Here is a 16,757-nt window from a genome sequence, read left to right on the forward strand (position 1 = left end):
GTCAGTCTGCTTGTTACTATCACTGCTCACTGGTCGTTTCGAACAGTGTTGGGCAGCAAACATGCCCCCTCTGGGGTATACCGGTGACCTGGGGGAAGTCCTTTAACCTCTCTAAGCCTCAGTTTTTTCATCCGTAAAATGGACTGACACCTCCTTTTCCTTCACAGTATTGTGGGGATACATGTGAAAATGTCTGGGGCAACGCTGTGGCAGCTGGTGTGGTCACTGCCGTCCATCTCTCCCCCTCGCTCTCCTCCCTCCCTCCCTCTCTCTGCCCCTCCCATCTCTTTTGCACAAGCCTCCCCTCCCTGCTAGACGGCCACCCCTGTTCCTATCCAGCAACCGCCTCTTCCCGCACCACAGTCACACTTCACTTTCATCACCCGCCAGCCCAGCCATTCTGGGGCTGTCCTTGGCTTCTGCTTCCTGCGGGCCTGACCAGGCGGGGCGGGTGGGACCAGTCAGGCATAACTCCGGTTCTGGAATGAGCTATCACCATCAGCAGTTTATAGTTCTGAGGTGTCATTCCACCAGATGATGCAGAACACAACCCTCAGCAGGTTCTTCAGGGTAGGGGGGTGGCACGTAGGCAGCAGGTGCCCTGGAAACTCTGGGCTGGCGGGAGCTTTTACTGCCCTGACAGTTCCTTCCTGCTGCTGTCAGTCAGTCTGGGTGCAATCCCCAGATCTGGGGGCTGAGCCCCGCCACGGCTCCTCCCAGGATGGCTGTGGGACGGGTGCCAGCGATCTGCCCTCTGTGCCGTGGGGGGAGGCAGAGCCCCTGAAGCATGGGGAGAGGCCCTGTCCTGGGTCTGGGAACCCTGGGCGTGCTGTGGCTGTGTGCGCGTGTGGGAGGGAAGGACAGGGAAATCCCAGAGGCTGAGAGGCTTTGCTTAAAGCCACCTTCTTCCAAATGTTTCCGTTTTGCCCCGAGACAAGTTTGTGCTGGAAAAAGACACTCCCTGGGAGGTGTTCATGCTAGGACCTGCAACCCCCCCTGTGGGAAGGGAAGCTTGGGAGTCCCCCAGCAGAAAGAGGGGAGTGGTGGGGAGAGGCTGAGCCCACCCCTGCTTAGGCCTTCCACTCCTCTACCCTCTCAGACTAATGACACTTGGATGGAATTTAAACACCTCCCCCGGAGAGACAGAGCACCCCTCTTGTTTGGGGATCCCCACTCTTCCAGGCAGGAGGATTTTTCTCAGGTGTAATCCCAATTCCTTACGTTGCCCAGGCAGCTGTCACCTGACCAGTGTGAAAATGCCGCTCCTGGAAGGTGCACCGGTCAAGGCGCTTCTACAGCCTTGCTGGGCACTGCTGTGTGCCCGGCACCGCGTTTAGCTGCTGGGATGGCTGGGGCCCAGCTGGGTGCCTTCCAGCAGACACAGCGATCCTGTTCCTTGGTCTGTTCGCAGGGCTGCTTCGGAGGCCATTTTCCCCCAGTCCAAGCCCTGGTGGAGAGCAGCAGTGGCGGGTGCACTGGGGCCACTGAGAGGACTGGGGTGAGGAAGGGATCCTGACCAGACAAGGGGCCGTCGGGGCAGGGCAGAGAGGACCTGAGGGAGGAGGAGGTGGGGCTGGGAAGGGCCTCGTGGGGAGAAGAGAGGTCCTGGTGAGGAGAGGGACAAAGAAATGGGAGACATTCTGGGGAGACAGACACGGAAACAAGGAGCTTCATTCTGGGTACTTCCACTGTCCCCAGGCCCCTTTGGGCTGTTCCTGTCCTGTCTTCACAGGGGTGCTCTGGAAAAGGCCAGGATTTGGATTCCTGAGGCCCAGAGGGATGCAGTGAAACTCAGACAGGCAGACGATGGTCTCACAGATCCTCTCCGTCTGTATCCCAGCACCCTCCCTGCACAGGGCTGGCCCTGGGTGCAGGTGCCTAGGTGAATGGAATGTGAACCACCGGGCCACCACCAGGAGGCACTTTTGTCCCATCTGCCTTGAGTCAGCTCCTAGTGGGGGGAGGGAGGAAGAATGGGGGTGGTGCTGCACAACACTGAGGGGGCCTGCATGCTGGGCAGTCTGGAGGGGGATGGCCCACGCCTCTGGGCTCCCTTCCAGGACAGAGCTTGGGTCTCCCACCACTGGGGCCAGTTTTGCCTCGTGGACTGTTCAGATAGCCTCCTCTCTCCCTGGGCCTCTGCCCTCTGAAAGGGAAATCCCAAAGGGACAGTAGGCATGTGGGAGCCCACCTCACAGTGAGGGTGGGGAACCCGTCCCCTCCTTTATTCTGGTGGGGTGTTTCCTGGGCCTCAGGGAGCCATCTGTGAGCTGGAGGTGGGTGGTCTATTGGAATCTCTGTTTTTGCTGACTCCAGGCCAAAGCACCCCTGTAGTTTTCAGAGCTTTGCATATTCATCAGCAAGTTGCTTCTTAGCAGGGCTCTAGGGCCAGGCCCAGAGTGACGGGGCTGCAAGTGGGAACGGATGCTGGGAGGCCTTGCTCTTGCGTGCCCGCCTGCCTGCCCCCTGTGCTAATGTCCCGCTCTCCTGACTCTCACCGGCTCACACACGGTGTGCTCTGGCTCACAGTTGCCAGGCCCTTGGCCTGGAACTGCCAGCGGGCTTTCTTCCCCTGAGTCCTACTTCCCTTCAGGGTCCAGTTTGCCTGCCCTCCTCCTGGGGACCATCCAGAAGCTTAGGGCTGGGCGGGACCCTCAGTTATGACCCCCTCCAGAGCAGTTCTCACATGTGTAATCTCCCGTTCCAGGTCTCTATGCCCTGCTAGGCTGTACGCCCTGGGAGGCACAGACTGGGGCCAGGGCCTCATTAAAAAAACCAAAGAGCTCAATGGAGATATAATTCACATACCATGGAATCCACTCACTTAAAAATACACAGTGTGGATGTATATGCTCGGACTCACGAAACTGTCACCATTGCCAAATTTGGAACATTTTCACCACCTCAAAAGGAAGCATTTAGCTATCACCCCCACCCCCATCTTCTCCTCCCTCCAGCCCTAAGCAACCACTAGTTGGCTTTCTGTCTCTATAGATTTCCCTATTCTGGACTTTCATAGGAATGGAGTAATGGAACACGTGGTCTTTGTGTCTTGCTTCTTTTACTCACTATGATGTTTTCAAGGATCATCTGTGTGGTAGCATGGATCAGTACTTCATGCCTTTTAATGACCAAATAATACTCCATTGTGTGGATACGCTACATTTTGATGATCTGTTTGTCCATTGATGGACGTTTGGGTTGTTTCCACCTTCTGGTTGTTGTGAATAACGCTTCTATGAGTGTTCACATATAAGTTTTTGTGTGGATGCATGTTTTCATCACTCCTTGGTATATACCTCGGAGTGGAATTGCTGGGTCGAATGGCAGGTCTGTATTTGCCATTTGGAGAAACCACCAGACTGTTTTCCAAAGTGCCTGCACCATTTTACAGGCCCTTCTGTGGGCTCTAGGAACTGTATCTACCCTGTCTGCTGAGTAAGTCAACCCTGACTGGAGCTGTCTTGCTCATCACCATGTCACCAGCACCCCTGGGTGGCCTGACCCCTAGCAGGTGATTCCTAAGTGTGTATTGAAGGAATGAAAAAGTGAATGAACGGGTTCTCTTGAATATGCTGCCCTACGCTTTCACCCAGGCTCTATCCTTACAATCTTCTCTGTGAGCATCTCTCTTGACTCCCTTTCTGGGCATGATCATTAGTTGTCTTTTCTTGTTGTTTCCATGCTCGCTGTCTCTCATTATCTATGACTCCTCGGTGAGGTCAAGAGTCCCTCCAGGGTTAAGAGAGTGTCTTAGTCACCTCTGTATCACCAGCTTCTAATGCAGGGGTTGGCACAGAATAGATGCTCTGCATGGGGCTGTGGGGAAAAGGGAGCTGCACCCTAACACTCAGGAGAGGGGATTGTGGTGGGGGGATTGTTACAGGACATGAGTGAGGCAGCAGGAAAGGTTTGGGGGCCCCACAGAGGGTGGAAATGCTACCACCAAGCCTCAGCTCCAGGTCTTAGGGCTCCCTAGGAGGGAGAGGAGACTAGGGGGTCCTCCCCACTGGGTGGGCTACTGCCCATCCGCACTGCTGTCCCCAGGCCATCACTTGATCTGCACAGAGACTGGTCCAGGATGGGGCGGGGCACACAGCCCAAGGCTTGGAGGCCACTGAGTGTAGCTGTGATAGGGGGCCCACAGGCTTTCTCTAGGAGGTGTGCAGGTGACCATGTGGTGAGGAAGCCTATGTGCATAAGGCCATGGTTTTCAACAAGGCAAGTGACTCACAGTCTATAAGGGTGGGATATGCTGGTTTTAAATGTGATTTGTGTGGATCCACCTTTATTCCACAGGCTACTCGCAAATTATTCATAGGTAGCTTTTCCGTTTGTATAATAGCCTTGGTTTCCACTCCCAAGCCTCCCAGCACCCAGACCCCAAAGGCTGCTCATTGGTTCCCCTTCAGCCTTCTCGTACCCCACAAGGCAAGGGGAATAATCCTGATTCCTGCCGCCTGTGAACAGTCCATTTATTGGGAACAGACAAACCCAGAGGCTCATGGCAGAGGTGGTGGCTCCCTAGATGGGTGATGCTACTGCCCGATGCAGCACTAGGGGCCTCTGGGGAGAGGGGGTCAGCACAACCCCTTGTGGCAGCCCCTGAGCCAAAGCCTCCAAGTTTCTGGGCAGCCCCACATCACTGTAGCCAGGAAAACCCATTTATAACAGACCCAAAGCAAGAGGACCTAAGGGGAGAAGGAGCAGGACTAGAGGTAGATGGGGTGGTGGGGGGGAGGGCTATATACAGAAGGTGGGGGAAGGGCTTGTCCTTGACTCTTGTCAAGTCAAGAGGTCTTGAATCTCTCTGTCTAGTAAGTATTCCTTGTTCCCTTGCCCTTGTTCTAGACATTTCCCCGCCCATCAGCTGCCGATGCGGTTCAGGAAAAAATGTATTTTCATAGTGTGAGTTTAGCACACACAGGCAGGTAAATCTACTGCCCTAAAGAACCCCCTCTTGATTCTGTGTACCAGAGAGAACTGTTGACAGGTCTGGAGTGATCCTGAAATGCTGGCACTTGGCTTTGGAATTCAGAATGGGAGATTGGGGGTGCCTCTTTTTGATAATTGCGATAGTGCATGTGTTAGCTGGGGGTTAAAAGAAGTTCTCTTTTCTTAAGTGCGTGAGAGCCAGAGGTAAGGGAGGTGGGGAAGTTCCAGGGGTAGGGGGTGGGAGACTGGCTTTGTAGGGAATCTTCCAGGGGATAGTCCACAAAGCAGAACTTTAATGTGTCCACCCCCAAGGCCTAGCTCAGGGTCTGCACATAGCCAAGTGAAAGGTGACTCTTAAAGATACCCGAGGGGCGGCTCCCAGTGTGAAAACAGGAGGGAAACGTGTGGTCAATACAGGAAAGGGTTTAGGAATATCCTTGTCTTCAGCTGATCGGTGGACAACATCCAGGCTGGGGGCTAGAGCCCTGTCACTGGGCTTGCAGCTTCTGGGGCAATGCTAACACTTGTGGCGGGAGGAGCCACACCCAGCCCCCAGCTTCATGCCAGAACTCTTCCCGCTCACACAGCCCAGTAGCCCCTGGGGCTCGCAGGGGATGTAAAGTTCACCGGTGCCCACGACGCTGCAGCCCCCACTGCTCTTGAGGACACTGGTGCCCCCCGGGCAGTATTCGGTCCTCAGCACGGGTGTGTTGACCACACACGGCTCGTAGAGGACTGCACCTTTGGAGCTGCTCACGGCTGTGGGAACAGAGAGGGATGCTCAGGGTCCTACACTGGGCGGCTGGAAGGGCGTTGCCTTAGACCAGGCCACGCCCCCCACCTGCTGCCACTCACCAATAAGGACACCCCTGTGCCAGCCACTGACTTCCCACTCTAGCCATAAAAAGTGCTTAGCCTTCTGCCTCTTCCCCTTCTGCCCCCCCTTCTGCCTCTCCTCGTTTCCCAAAACCTTGGCCTCCGCTTCATGCTGTCAGTTTCTACTTGTCTGAGCCTGCTTCAGAACTATTTCCTCCATAGAGGCGTCTCCTTGTCATGATGGTTCCTGGCAGCGTCTGGGCCCCAAAGCACCGAGGCCCTGCTGCATATCAGCTCCTACTTCTGACTCCCGAAGACTTGGACAGTCCTGAAGTAGAGCTTCTCCGTCCGCCCAGGAGCTCCTGGCAGACAGAGCCCTTCCTTGGGGGTGGGGGAGGCACGCTGAAGTCTGGGCAGGACAGTGGTCTGTCCTTGTTGGGTTGATCAGCCCCTACAACCCCAGAGCCCCACGGGAGTGCTGGTCTACTCACAGATATTCACCGGCCCAATGCCTTCACACAGCCTGGAGTGGAAAGAAGAAGGCACAAGGTCACTGCATCACAGAGAACAAGGTCAATGAATGTGGGGCACCCTTCTCCTGCCCCCACTGTGGACAATGTTAAGGAGGAGGGCCTGTGGATTATGCACTGTCTCGGATGTTCCCTGACTAGCAGAACGCGCAATCGTAGCCCCAGCGACCAGAGGGCAGGGAACACGTCGTCCTCGGTGCTTCGCCTTGACTAACCTGTGCTCCTCTCCCTCCAGCAGCCGCCTGTAGGTGGCGATCTCGATGTCCAGGCCCAGCTTGGAGTTCATCACCTCCTGGTACTCCTTGAGCAGGCAGGCCATATCCTGCTTGGCCTTCTGCAAGGCCTCCTCCAGCCCTGCCAGCTTGCACTTGGCGTCACTGAGGGCCGCCTCGCCCTGCTGCTCTGCCTGGGTCACCGCGGCCTCCAGCTTGCAGCGCTGGGGGAACGGGCACAGAAAGGCATTACTGGGGGCCCCTGGAGCCTGAGGCTGACTCTCAGAAGGACAGGGAGAACATGGCCATTGTGAGATAATAAAACATATGTGTATTGGTCTCTGCCCCAGTACCTGGTGCAAAACTCCTAAATCCTCGCAATTTCCCACGTGATAAGAGCATTAGGAACATCTTTTGTTCTAATACTTGGTCTTTGACCCTTGGTTCTGACACAGAATTCCCGAGTCCCTTGGAATTCCTGGATGAGAGCAATGTCTTTTGTTCTAATGAGGTGACTCTGGGTGGGTCCTGGATGGCTCCTAGATAGGGGGTTGGTCACCAGAAAGACCAAGCCATGATTAGAAGCTTAGAATTTCCAGCCCCACTCCCCCCTGCCTTCACTGGAGAAGGGAGAGGGGCTGGAAATGCAGTTAATAATGGATCATGCTTACGAGAGGAGGCTTCCATAAAAGTCCCCGAAGTATGGGGTTCACGCAGCTTCCAGGTTGGTGTACATGAGGAGGTATAGGGAGCATCAGGTGCCCAGAGAGGGGCACGGAAGCTCTGGATCCTTCCCGCCTCCCTCCCTTGCCCTGTGTGTCTCTTCCCTCTGGATGCTCATCTGTATTCTTTATCATATCCTTTTATACCAACTGCTAAACATAAGCAAGCTGTTTTCTTGAGTTCTGTGAGCCACTCTAGCAAATGCATGGAACCTGAAGAGGGGGTCATGGGAACCTCCGAGTTACAGCTGATGGATCAGAAGCACAGGGGACCACCTGGACCCACGATTGGCATCTGAAACAAGGGCAGCTGTGTGGGACTGAGCCCTAACCCTGTGGGATCTGACCCTCTCTCCAGGTAGGTAGTGTCAGAGTTGAATGGAACTGTTGGGCACCAGCTGGGATGGCTGAATTGGCTGTGAGAGCAACTTCATGCATGTGGGAGTAATGTGACAGTAAAAGGGACACACAGGAGGAGGAGGGAGGTTTCCTTCTCAGTCATGGTGATGTACCAGATTCATAGCTGCTGTGCGTTTCGTCTTAGGATTGTGACAGCTGAACTCCAGAGAACTGAGGCCAGTTCCATCTATAACACCTCAAGGAGATCCGAGAAAATTCTTAGAGGCTAATAGACTTGGAGTGTCTGGCTGGTCTTCACCAGCCTAGGAGAATGGAGTGGGGCCACGTGTATGGACTCCTGGGAGTCATGAATTGTAGGATCCTAGGACTGGAGCCTTTGGGTAGGGAGGGGCCATGGCGAGCATCTCTTCTAAGCCCCCATCTAGTGAAGCACCCTTGCTATTTCATCTGTGACCGAAGGCTGCCTAGCCTATGCTGGGATCTCGCTGTTTCCAGAGGCTGTTCCTGCTGTCGGTCAGCTTTTGTGGAAAGGGCTTGTTCCCTCTTAAGAGAGGGCAGCACAAGTTCATGGCCTCTTTGAGATGCTCCCAGGGAGAACGGACCCCCCCCCCCCCCCCCACCACCGACCAGCCGGCAGGGCAGCCTCTAACGGGGTTCTTGAAACAAGATCTTTCTGGCCTCACCTGGGCTTTCACGGTCTCAGTTTCTTGCTGAAGCCGCTGGATCAGCTTGTTCATTTCCAGGATCTCGTTCTTACGGTTGCGGAGATTGTCACAGTGGGTCCCCGCTGTCAGCCGCAGCTCCTCATACTGCCGGGACAGGGGAGGTCAGAACGCCACAACGCCCACCCTGTAGCGCCTCACAGCCCCCCTTCTCACTGTCCTGAGTCTCTCCAGTGGTTTCCTAGCTCAGGGCTCTCTGGATTCTTATGCTTGCTCTCTCCCCCATTCCTTTTTCCATTTCTGGCCCTTTTCTGGGCTTCTCCTTATTTCCTTCCCCAGCCCTGGACCTTCAGCCTTATTAAATGCTTCTCCAAGCTCTCCTTTTCTCTCTTTAGCTGTTCTGTGGCTCATCTTCCCCCCGCCCTGGGGGTCTGCTGAGGGCTCCTTCCCTATTAGATTTCCCTCTGGACCTGAGAAGGGGTTTCTGTGCTCAGCCTGGGATGCCTAACACATCTGGGAGTGAGGACAGACCACCAGGGTGAGTACCTTTATCTATTCTCCTTCAAAACAATTGAAGACGAAATGCAATATTACTTCCTACTTTGGCTTAACATTTTTTTAAACCTATGCAACTCTGAGTTCAATTTCTGAATAATGTCTTATCAACTACATCTATAGATTAAAAAAGCAGCCAACTTTAGATTTTCTGCACATAATGGATGGGAGCATTTTGCATAGAGAAGGCAAAACAAGTGATAAGCACATATCACTCTCTTTTGGCTCTTTTGTTGTTTGGCTGTTGTGACAAAGCCCACAGCTGTCTAAAAAATATCCACTCTCCTCTTCTTCAAGCAGAACTCTCCTTTTGTTTGGGGTGGCAGTGAGCCCAGATAAGAGAATATTTCTTGGCCCTTTCATAATGAATTCTATGGGTAATACTTCCAGGAAAGCTGTTTAAAGTGGGAGATGACTCATTCAGCATGCTTCTTTTGCCCTGTGTGCTTTTTCCTCCTTGGAATGAACATGTGAAGTTAGCACTACGGCAGCCTTCTTGGGACATGAGGCAACCGTGAGGATTAAAGCCATGTTAAGGGTGGCAGCATAAAAAGCTAGAAGGAGCTTGTGTCCCTGATGGCAACATAGAGCCCCCGTGTCACCTGTGGATGGTCTATTTCTGTAACCTCTTTGAGGACAGGGATGGTGTGACTCTTAGCATCATCCTGGTGCCACATGCCTCAGTAACGCCATGGCACATGTCACCATCTAACGTACATCCACTGTACTTATTCACCTCATTTCTTGTCTGCACCTGCCACCCCGCCCCTGCCTCTGGGATGAATGTGACATGAAGGCAGGGATTGCTGTCTATTCTGTTTTCTGCTGGAATCCAGCATCTAGAACAGTGCGTGGCAATGAAGTTACTGGATGAATAAATGAGTGAATGAGTGTGTGGTGCCTTTCTCAGACAGGGCAGGTGAGACAGACATGAAAATATTTGTGAAGTCAAGTTGCCCTTGGGGGCATCCCCTTCCCTCCCAGCCAGCCCCTAATTCCCTAAGTCTGGGGCTGCCTTAATGATGGCTCCTGCCCTGCCATTAGTGCCCACAGCCCCTCTTTGCAGTCATTGCCAATTAGCGTTTCTTGAATGCTGCTTAGAGGAACATTGCAGTAGGTCCGTGGGTGGGTAAAGCTGGGGTGCGCTGACACCTGATGACAGGCCTGGGCTGTCTGTGGGGTCCCCTCCCACGCGCTCTGCAGGGCCCTGGCCTGGGGCCTGGCAGGAACAACAGGAACTGGGTTTATGGGGTTCCCTCTGCCTTCATTATCTCCTCACTCACTTCCTGGGGGAGAGGGGGTCTGGGGTCCCCCAGCCCCACCCCCCGGCCTTGCCCTGCCCGGGCCTCACCCGGCTCTGGTACCAGGCTTCGGCTTCGGCTTTGCTGCGGCTGGCGATGTCATCATACTGGGCCTTGATCTCGGCCACGATGCCATCCACATCCAGCTCCCGGCTGTTGTCCATCTTCACGGTGACGGAGGTCTCTGAGATCTGAGACTGCAGCAGGTAGATCTCCTGGGGGTGGGGTCCCCAGATGGGAGTGTGTGAGCATTTTGAGGATAAAGGTGGGGGCGGGGGAAAGGTGGAAGCAACTCTGATCCTCCCATAGCAGATTTGCACAGCCCTTTGAAAGGCTGTCCCAAGCCTTCTATCACCGACCTGTTCCTTGTCCCCCTTCTAGTTACGTAGACCCAAGAGCCAAGGTCTGAGCCCTGTGTCTTCTGGGGGTCTCACAAGCTGTCTGCTTGATTTCTCCCCATCTTACTTTGGAGTCAGCTAGCCCGGGGCCGTCCCTGCTGGAGCTCCCCTACTCTGTCCTGCCCACGGAACTGGCCCTGACTGAGCACCTGCGGGCAGCGGGGCTGCGGGTACCTCCTCATACAGGCCTTTCAGGAAGTCGATCTCCTGGAGCAGAGCCTCCACGTTGGTCTCCAGATCAGCCTTTATCAGGAAGGCTGTGTCCACGTCCTGCGGCCAGAGCAGTGACAGCCATAACCTGGGGCCGGGGGAACATGGGAAGGCCACCCCCTCCACCGACTGGGCCACCTCCCAGGCAAGCTGGTGGCATTGTGGGATCCATGTGTAGGCCCACGTGGAAGTGAAAAGGTGACAGAGCCAAGGATAGGGGGAGGGGCCCCAGTCCCAGGACCCCATGCCTGGGCCCGGCACCCTGAGGGTGAAGGATTTGAGGGAGTGCATTTTGAAGGAGCCCTGAATGCAGCTTCTCAAAGCCCACCGTGCAGGGCATGGGCCATAAAGTACCTAGGCATCTGTCTGAAAAACCATTGCTATTGTTTTTATCTTTTGTGGTTAGAGGCAGAGTTCTTGTTTTGCATTTGATTTGGCATTCGCCATATCTCCAGCTTCTTGGGCAGGTGTAGACACAACCCTTAACCGGGTTGGACCCCCATGAGTTGGGAGGTGGAGGCCAGGTCAATCGCTGCCCTTCTGTAAGAAGTGGGCGGGGGCTGGCCTTCCTCTTTCCCAGGGTCAATGGGGATGGCCCCCGGGGGCTGAGGGATGAGAGACCCTGTTGGGGGTGGGTGGGTGGGCTGCAGGCATGCTTGGACACGGTCAGGGGCCGAGTGTGGCAAGGCCGGCTGGGCCAGCTCCGGGGGCCTTCTCTCTCCCTGTGCCGCCCTCCCTCACCTTCTTCAAGGCGACAAACTCGTTCTCAGCACAAGGCCGCAAGGAGAGCTCCTCTTCGTACCTGGAAGAAATGTTTTAGTCTGTCTTGGGGCCGTTCGGAAGCCTCCTGGGCATCCAGCCTGAGGGAGGGGGCCTTTGGGACAGATCTGCCTCTCACTGGCTTAATCCCCTAAGGAACCGCCAGGTCCAGTCCCCGTCACTGGACACCTCTGGCTCTTCCAGCCACTCAGGACAGATGGTTGTCATCATAGCCTCTTTTTAGCCACTTTGCATGTTTACTTCCTTCCCTGCTCCCCAGTAGCCTGTTCCTATGATCAATCATCTTCTGGGAAGTCCTTCTTAAGGCTACCTGCATTCTATCTTGCTGCTAAGGAAGCCCACTTCGTCCCAGAGTTGTTTCCTCTGGGAAGGTGGTGCAGAGTGGGCTGTCTGCTGCTGGTTCTGCTGTCCTCTCTGAGTTGTTCTGAGGGTTGGCTACAGTCACTGAAATCGCAGCCGACCCGGGGCCCCTCCCCTCCAGGAGAGTTCGGAGCCTTGCCTCTACCTGCAGCTCATTTGCAGAGGTAGCAATGACCCACTTACCAGAGCTGGAGAGACAGCCTGACCTTTTCCTTTAGGCTCCCAGGGAGCTCCTCGCCCACTCAGTGCCCCCCTGGGCAGTGGAATCAGGGTTAGGTTCAGTCTGGCTGGAATGACTCAGTCTGATGAGCGACACTGATCCATTAAAAGCTTCACGTTGCTTCCTGACGCCCATCCTTCCTTTTGGTGGCAGAGCTCGGCCTTAGCCACCGGAAGCTGGAGCCTGCTGCCTGGGTGTGAGCCCCAGCTCAGTCAGGTGCTAGTCATGTGATTTGGGGTAAGGGACTTGGCCTCTTGGTGCCTCGCATTCATCATGTACAGCAAGAGAGGAACACTTGTGCGGCTTCATAGAGCTGCTGTGAGTTAACACCTTTTAACTCCTCCTATGCTTCCCCACCTTCCCAATCCAAAGTCTTCATCCTGTGATGCAAACCATGTCTCCTGACCATCTTGTGTCTTACCCACCGAGAAAGGCACTGCTCCTGCTGAGAGGGCTGGCCTTGCCATGTCCCACCTGTCACAGTCTGCTTGAGTTGTCCTGTGTCACTTGGCACACTCTAGCCCTCCTGTCACCTGCTCCTGTCCCTTCCCCTTCCCTAGGGTCTACTTTGGACTCCCCTTTTGGAAGACCCAACTGGAATGAAACTTCATCAAGGCCCCAAGCAAATGGCACCTTCTCCGGGAAGCTTCCCTGGGCCCTGCCTGCTCTCTCACTCTCTGGGTATTCCTCTCTCTTTCTGCCCTGTACCCTGTTGTTGCTGTGGGTGGGGGTGCATGGGGGTCTGTGCCGGACTGGGGTATCGTGAGGGAAGGAGCCAGCTCAGCACAGTGTCTGGCACCAAGTAAGCATATGACTGACACTTGTAGCACAAGTGTCCCCCATGTGGCTCCGTTCCACTGATCCACATCCCTTAGGAACCATTGCTCTGAGCGTATTTTCACCGCCTCTTGTCTATGGAAATGTGTCTCTCTCAAACCCCCCCCTCCCCCGCCAACATGTGGTCCCATGGGACCCTGGACCTGGATAGACCCACCTAGGACCCGTGAGGCAGTTTATCTGGGCCTCAAGCCTCTTGCGGGCATTGGACCTAGTAGCCTGCAAACCCTTAATTAACATCTGCTTCTCAGCTGCCTTCTCCTGTGAGTCAGGCCAGGAGCTGCCCTCAGGGAGGGCAAGTGTAGCAGGTCTACATAACCTTGACCACAAGAACTGGGGACGTGGAGCCCCAACGGGTGGTGGCTTCCAGCTCTGGGCAGGAAGTCCGGGAGCTGAGCGTCAGGGAGCAAGAGGAACTGTGGGCTGCGTTAGCTTGGATGTGGTCCGAAGAGATGCCGAGAGGGGCCTATCAGGGGGAAGGGACAGCGGGAGGAAAGTTTGGAGGGAAGAGGGTTTGGGGGCCTGTTCGGGGAATAAGAAGTAGTTCCGGATCTGAACGGGGACTGATGGAAGATAAGGCAGGACGAGTGGTAGAACAGAGCCCTGAAACGCGGGAAGAAGGCAGGAGAAAGAGCTTGTATCACATAGACGTGAGGAGGGCCTAACTGAGGGAAGGTGGCGGGAAGGGTGGTGAAGGCAAACACCATTTCAGAGCTTCTGCCGTGTCTAAATGTCCTGCCTGTCTTATCCACTGCACTGTTCCTCCACCTAATCAACTAAGCTTTAGGCTTCTCATCTTGTAGATGGGGAAACTGAGGCCCAGGTGGTTTATGTAGCTTGCTCCAGGTCCCCTGGCAGGGTGAAAGTGGGCCATACTCACTTTTTCTTGTAGCTTTCCAGCGCGTCCTGCAGGCTGCCGAGCTCTGACTCTAACCTGGCCCGGTCCCCTGCCACAAAGTCCAGCTGCCTCCGCAGGGCACTGATGTAGTTCTCGAAGATGGGCTCTATGTTGCTCTGGCAGCACCTCTGTTGCTGCATGAAGTTCCACTTGGTCTCCAGCAGCTTGTTCTTCTGCTCCAGGAATCGCACCTGTCGCCAAGAACAGGCTGTCACTGGAGAGCAGGGAGCCTGGGGACCATGGCCGGGAGACAGTAAACGGTGGTGGTGGGGTGGAAGGGTGGTGGGATCAGCGTGTGCTCTTACTCCCAACACACTGCTGCCAGTGTGCTAACATTTCCAGATGAGGCTCCCCGTGTAGACTGGCACCACAGCATATCTCCATCTCTCCCCTGCCTCGGGGAGCTTATGGGACCCTCCCCCCACCTTCCACCCAGGGGTTGCATATTGTCATGGGAGGGCTACTGTCTCAAGAGGCCTGGGACAGCTCCCCCTTCCAGCCCTGCCTGCCTATCTCCCACTAGCCTGGTAACCTTGGCCGAGACATCCTGGCCCTAAGCTTCCTGCTTGGTATTGTATATGGGAAGCACTTCAGAAATCTTCCTACTAATGTCTGCTGGTGACATTATGCTTCGGAGTTCAGGCTTTCTTTGGTCACAGCCCAGGGGCACTCAGGGAGGTCAGATTAAAGGCTTCGTTCTAGGGCTCTAAGCTCTTTTCCCCGACTCTGCTGCACCCTGCGTGGCTGCATCCAAAAAGTATCCTTGTCACAGCAATGGGGAGATCTGCTGGCCCAGCTTCTCCCTTTCGGTGGCTTGGAAACCAAGATTAGTAGGAGCTGGGTGAGCTGATCACTGCCACCCCATTAGCCATTGGCAGAGGGCACACGACATCCAGTCCTCAAAAGAAACCTGCAGAGGAAGAGATGTTGCCCTACTTCTGGTCACCGGACCTACAGAAGGTAGAGTGATGTTGCTGAAGCTCAGAGCCCAGAACCTAAGGAGCTTTAAAGATAAAACTGTAAGTGTAACAGTTCCCATTTACTGAAATAAGTTTCTTTTTGGAGCACTTTTATGTGTATTACCACCTTTGATTCTCCACCATCATGGCCCCCTTCCCTGCTGGGCAGCAAGGGCCCTGAGGCTGGGAAGTGAGAGGTTTGCACGGGGCCTTGGGGTCAGGCGGGAGTAGGGCCGACACCAGGGCCCTGGCCTCCCGACTGTTGACCCAGGATTCTTTGCCCTACACGTTGGGGTCAGCAGAAACGCTGGCTCAGCCCCTGGCATGTATCTTCATCCCAAGAGCCTCCCTGGGGTATGCGGACAGGTACGGAGGCAGCTGCATGAACTTCCACTTGGTCAGTTCAGTGCCTTTCAAAGGCAGCACACCATTATTCCCTGTAGTCTTCTCGAGCTGTGGCTTTGAGGACGAAAGAGACAAGGCTTTGGTGACAGCTAGCTCCCTGTGTTCCCAGCTCTGACTTCTCCGTCTTCTCCTCACCCTGGGCCTTTGCTGGTGGTAAATCCAGGCCCAAGGGTCTTGTGCCAGCTCAGGCACTCAGAGGACAGCTCTCTTGTATTTTTCGTAAATTTTATGTTTATTTATTTTTAAGAGAGAGTGTGAGAGAGAGAGAGAGAGACACAGTGTGAGCAGGGGAGGGACAGAAAGAGAGTGAGACACAGAATCCAAAGCAGGCTCCAGGCTCGGAGCTGTCAGCACAGAGCCCAGGATGGGGCTTGAACCCATGAACTGGGAGATCATGCCCTAAGGCGAAGTCAGATGGCTAACCGACTGGGCCACCCACGTGCCCCAGAAGGTGGCTCTATTGTTAAAGCCTCATCTACCTCCTTGGTTTTTCTTTTCAGTATCTGTATTGTTTGGAAGTTCCTCTTGTAGTCTGACCTCAGGCAGCCTTGGTGATGTTACCAGATAATATTCAGAGAGAGAAATGACATCGTGAAAAAAGAACGAGCGAGCAGGCAGAGATGTCTAGTGCTGAGCCTGATGTAAGCAGCTTTCAACGATTAGCGGTCATACAGTTCAGGAGACCCAATCAATCAACTGTGGATTCTCCATCACAGGTCTGTCCCTGCCTGCCTGGACCCGACACAAGGTGCTCTCTGCATCCCACAGCCCCAGAGTGTGGGGCCTGCCTATTACCTTGTTGATGAAGGATGCAAAGCGGCTATTCAGGCACTTGATCTGCTCCTTCTCATCCCTCTTCACCCTCTGCACGGCCGGGTCGATCTCCAGCTCGAGCGGGACCAGCAGGCTCTCGTTGATGGTGACGGGGGCGATGCAGGCTGAGGGCCCACAGGCGGCCCCCGTGCGGTAGCCGAAGCCAGGCAGGCCACACCTGGAGGCGACCCGGGGCCTCCCGAAGCCCACGTTGCACAGACTCCGGGAGCCCAGGCAGCCCAGGGCACGGAGGCCCCCCCCACCCCCGGGCCGGCACGGCCCCTGGCTCACTGCGTAGTGGGTGACCATCCGGGGAAGGACAGCTGAGCACGAGCTGAAGCTCCGGCTGCCACACCTGGAGCCCTGCTGGAAGGAGCGGCACGACATGGCGGGACAGAGGCAGAGAGGTGGCTGGCCCGGAGAGCGGGTGGTGCGAGTTACCAAGTCAGCCCAGCTTCTACCCTTTTATTTGGTGGGAGATGGAGGGCTGGGCAGGGTCAAAGCCCAAACCACCATTAACAGGTTTATAAGCTTGGGCTGTTGGCAGCAGCTAAGTACCAAGGTGGATAATTAGGGTAGCAGAGAGCAAAGGGAGGGAGCCAGTGGGCAGTGCTGGTGTCCCCTTTCCTCGTTTATGGGGGTGATGAAAGGGGCCAGCCAGCCAGACGGTGGGCATATTGGGTGGCTCAGCCTCAAGGAAAGGGAGAGTTGGGACTTTACGTCACTTCATGGTATATGTGGGGGATGAATTATACCCTCCGGTTGCCCCAGGACTAGAGGCCAA

General features: G+C 55.1%; 1 protein-coding gene across 1 annotated transcript; it reads right to left on the minus strand.

Moving 5' to 3' along the window:
• Positions 1-5,452: 5,452 nt before the first annotated feature.
• Positions 5,453-16,360, minus strand: KRT82 (keratin 82). Its single transcript, XM_047866993.1, has 9 exons — positions 15,956-16,360; positions 13,779-13,987; positions 11,443-11,503; positions 10,666-10,761; positions 10,144-10,308; positions 8,259-8,384; positions 6,497-6,717; positions 6,243-6,274; positions 5,453-5,694 (listed from the first exon to the last, which is right to left on the minus strand). Exons 1-9 carry the CDS (start codon positions 16,358-16,360, stop codon positions 5,453-5,455), a joined length of 1,557 nt encoding a protein of 518 aa, XP_047722949.1.
• Between the last annotated feature and the right edge of the window lie 397 nt (positions 16,361-16,757).

The sequence above is a fragment of the Prionailurus viverrinus genome, chromosome B4, assembly GCF_022837055.1.
Source record: "Prionailurus viverrinus isolate Anna chromosome B4, UM_Priviv_1.0, whole genome shotgun sequence".
Taxonomy (NCBI): Eukaryota; Metazoa; Chordata; class Mammalia; order Carnivora; family Felidae; genus Prionailurus; species Prionailurus viverrinus.

Bases quoted from the DNA above. Each gene is read 5' to 3' on its own strand.
- KRT82 (XM_047866993.1), bottom strand. From the start codon at position 16,360: ATGTCGTGCCGCTCCTTCCAGCAGGGCTCCAGGTGTGGCAGCCGGAGC. The intron at 10,309-10,665 runs GTACCCGCAGCC...CCCCACCCCCAG, and splicing joins TGAAAGGCCTGTATGAGGAG to GAGATCTACCTGCTGCAGTC. The intron at 5,695-6,242 runs GTGAGTAGACCA...CTGTTCCCACAG, and splicing joins CATTGGGCCGGTGAATATCT to CCGTGAGCAGCTCCAAAGGT.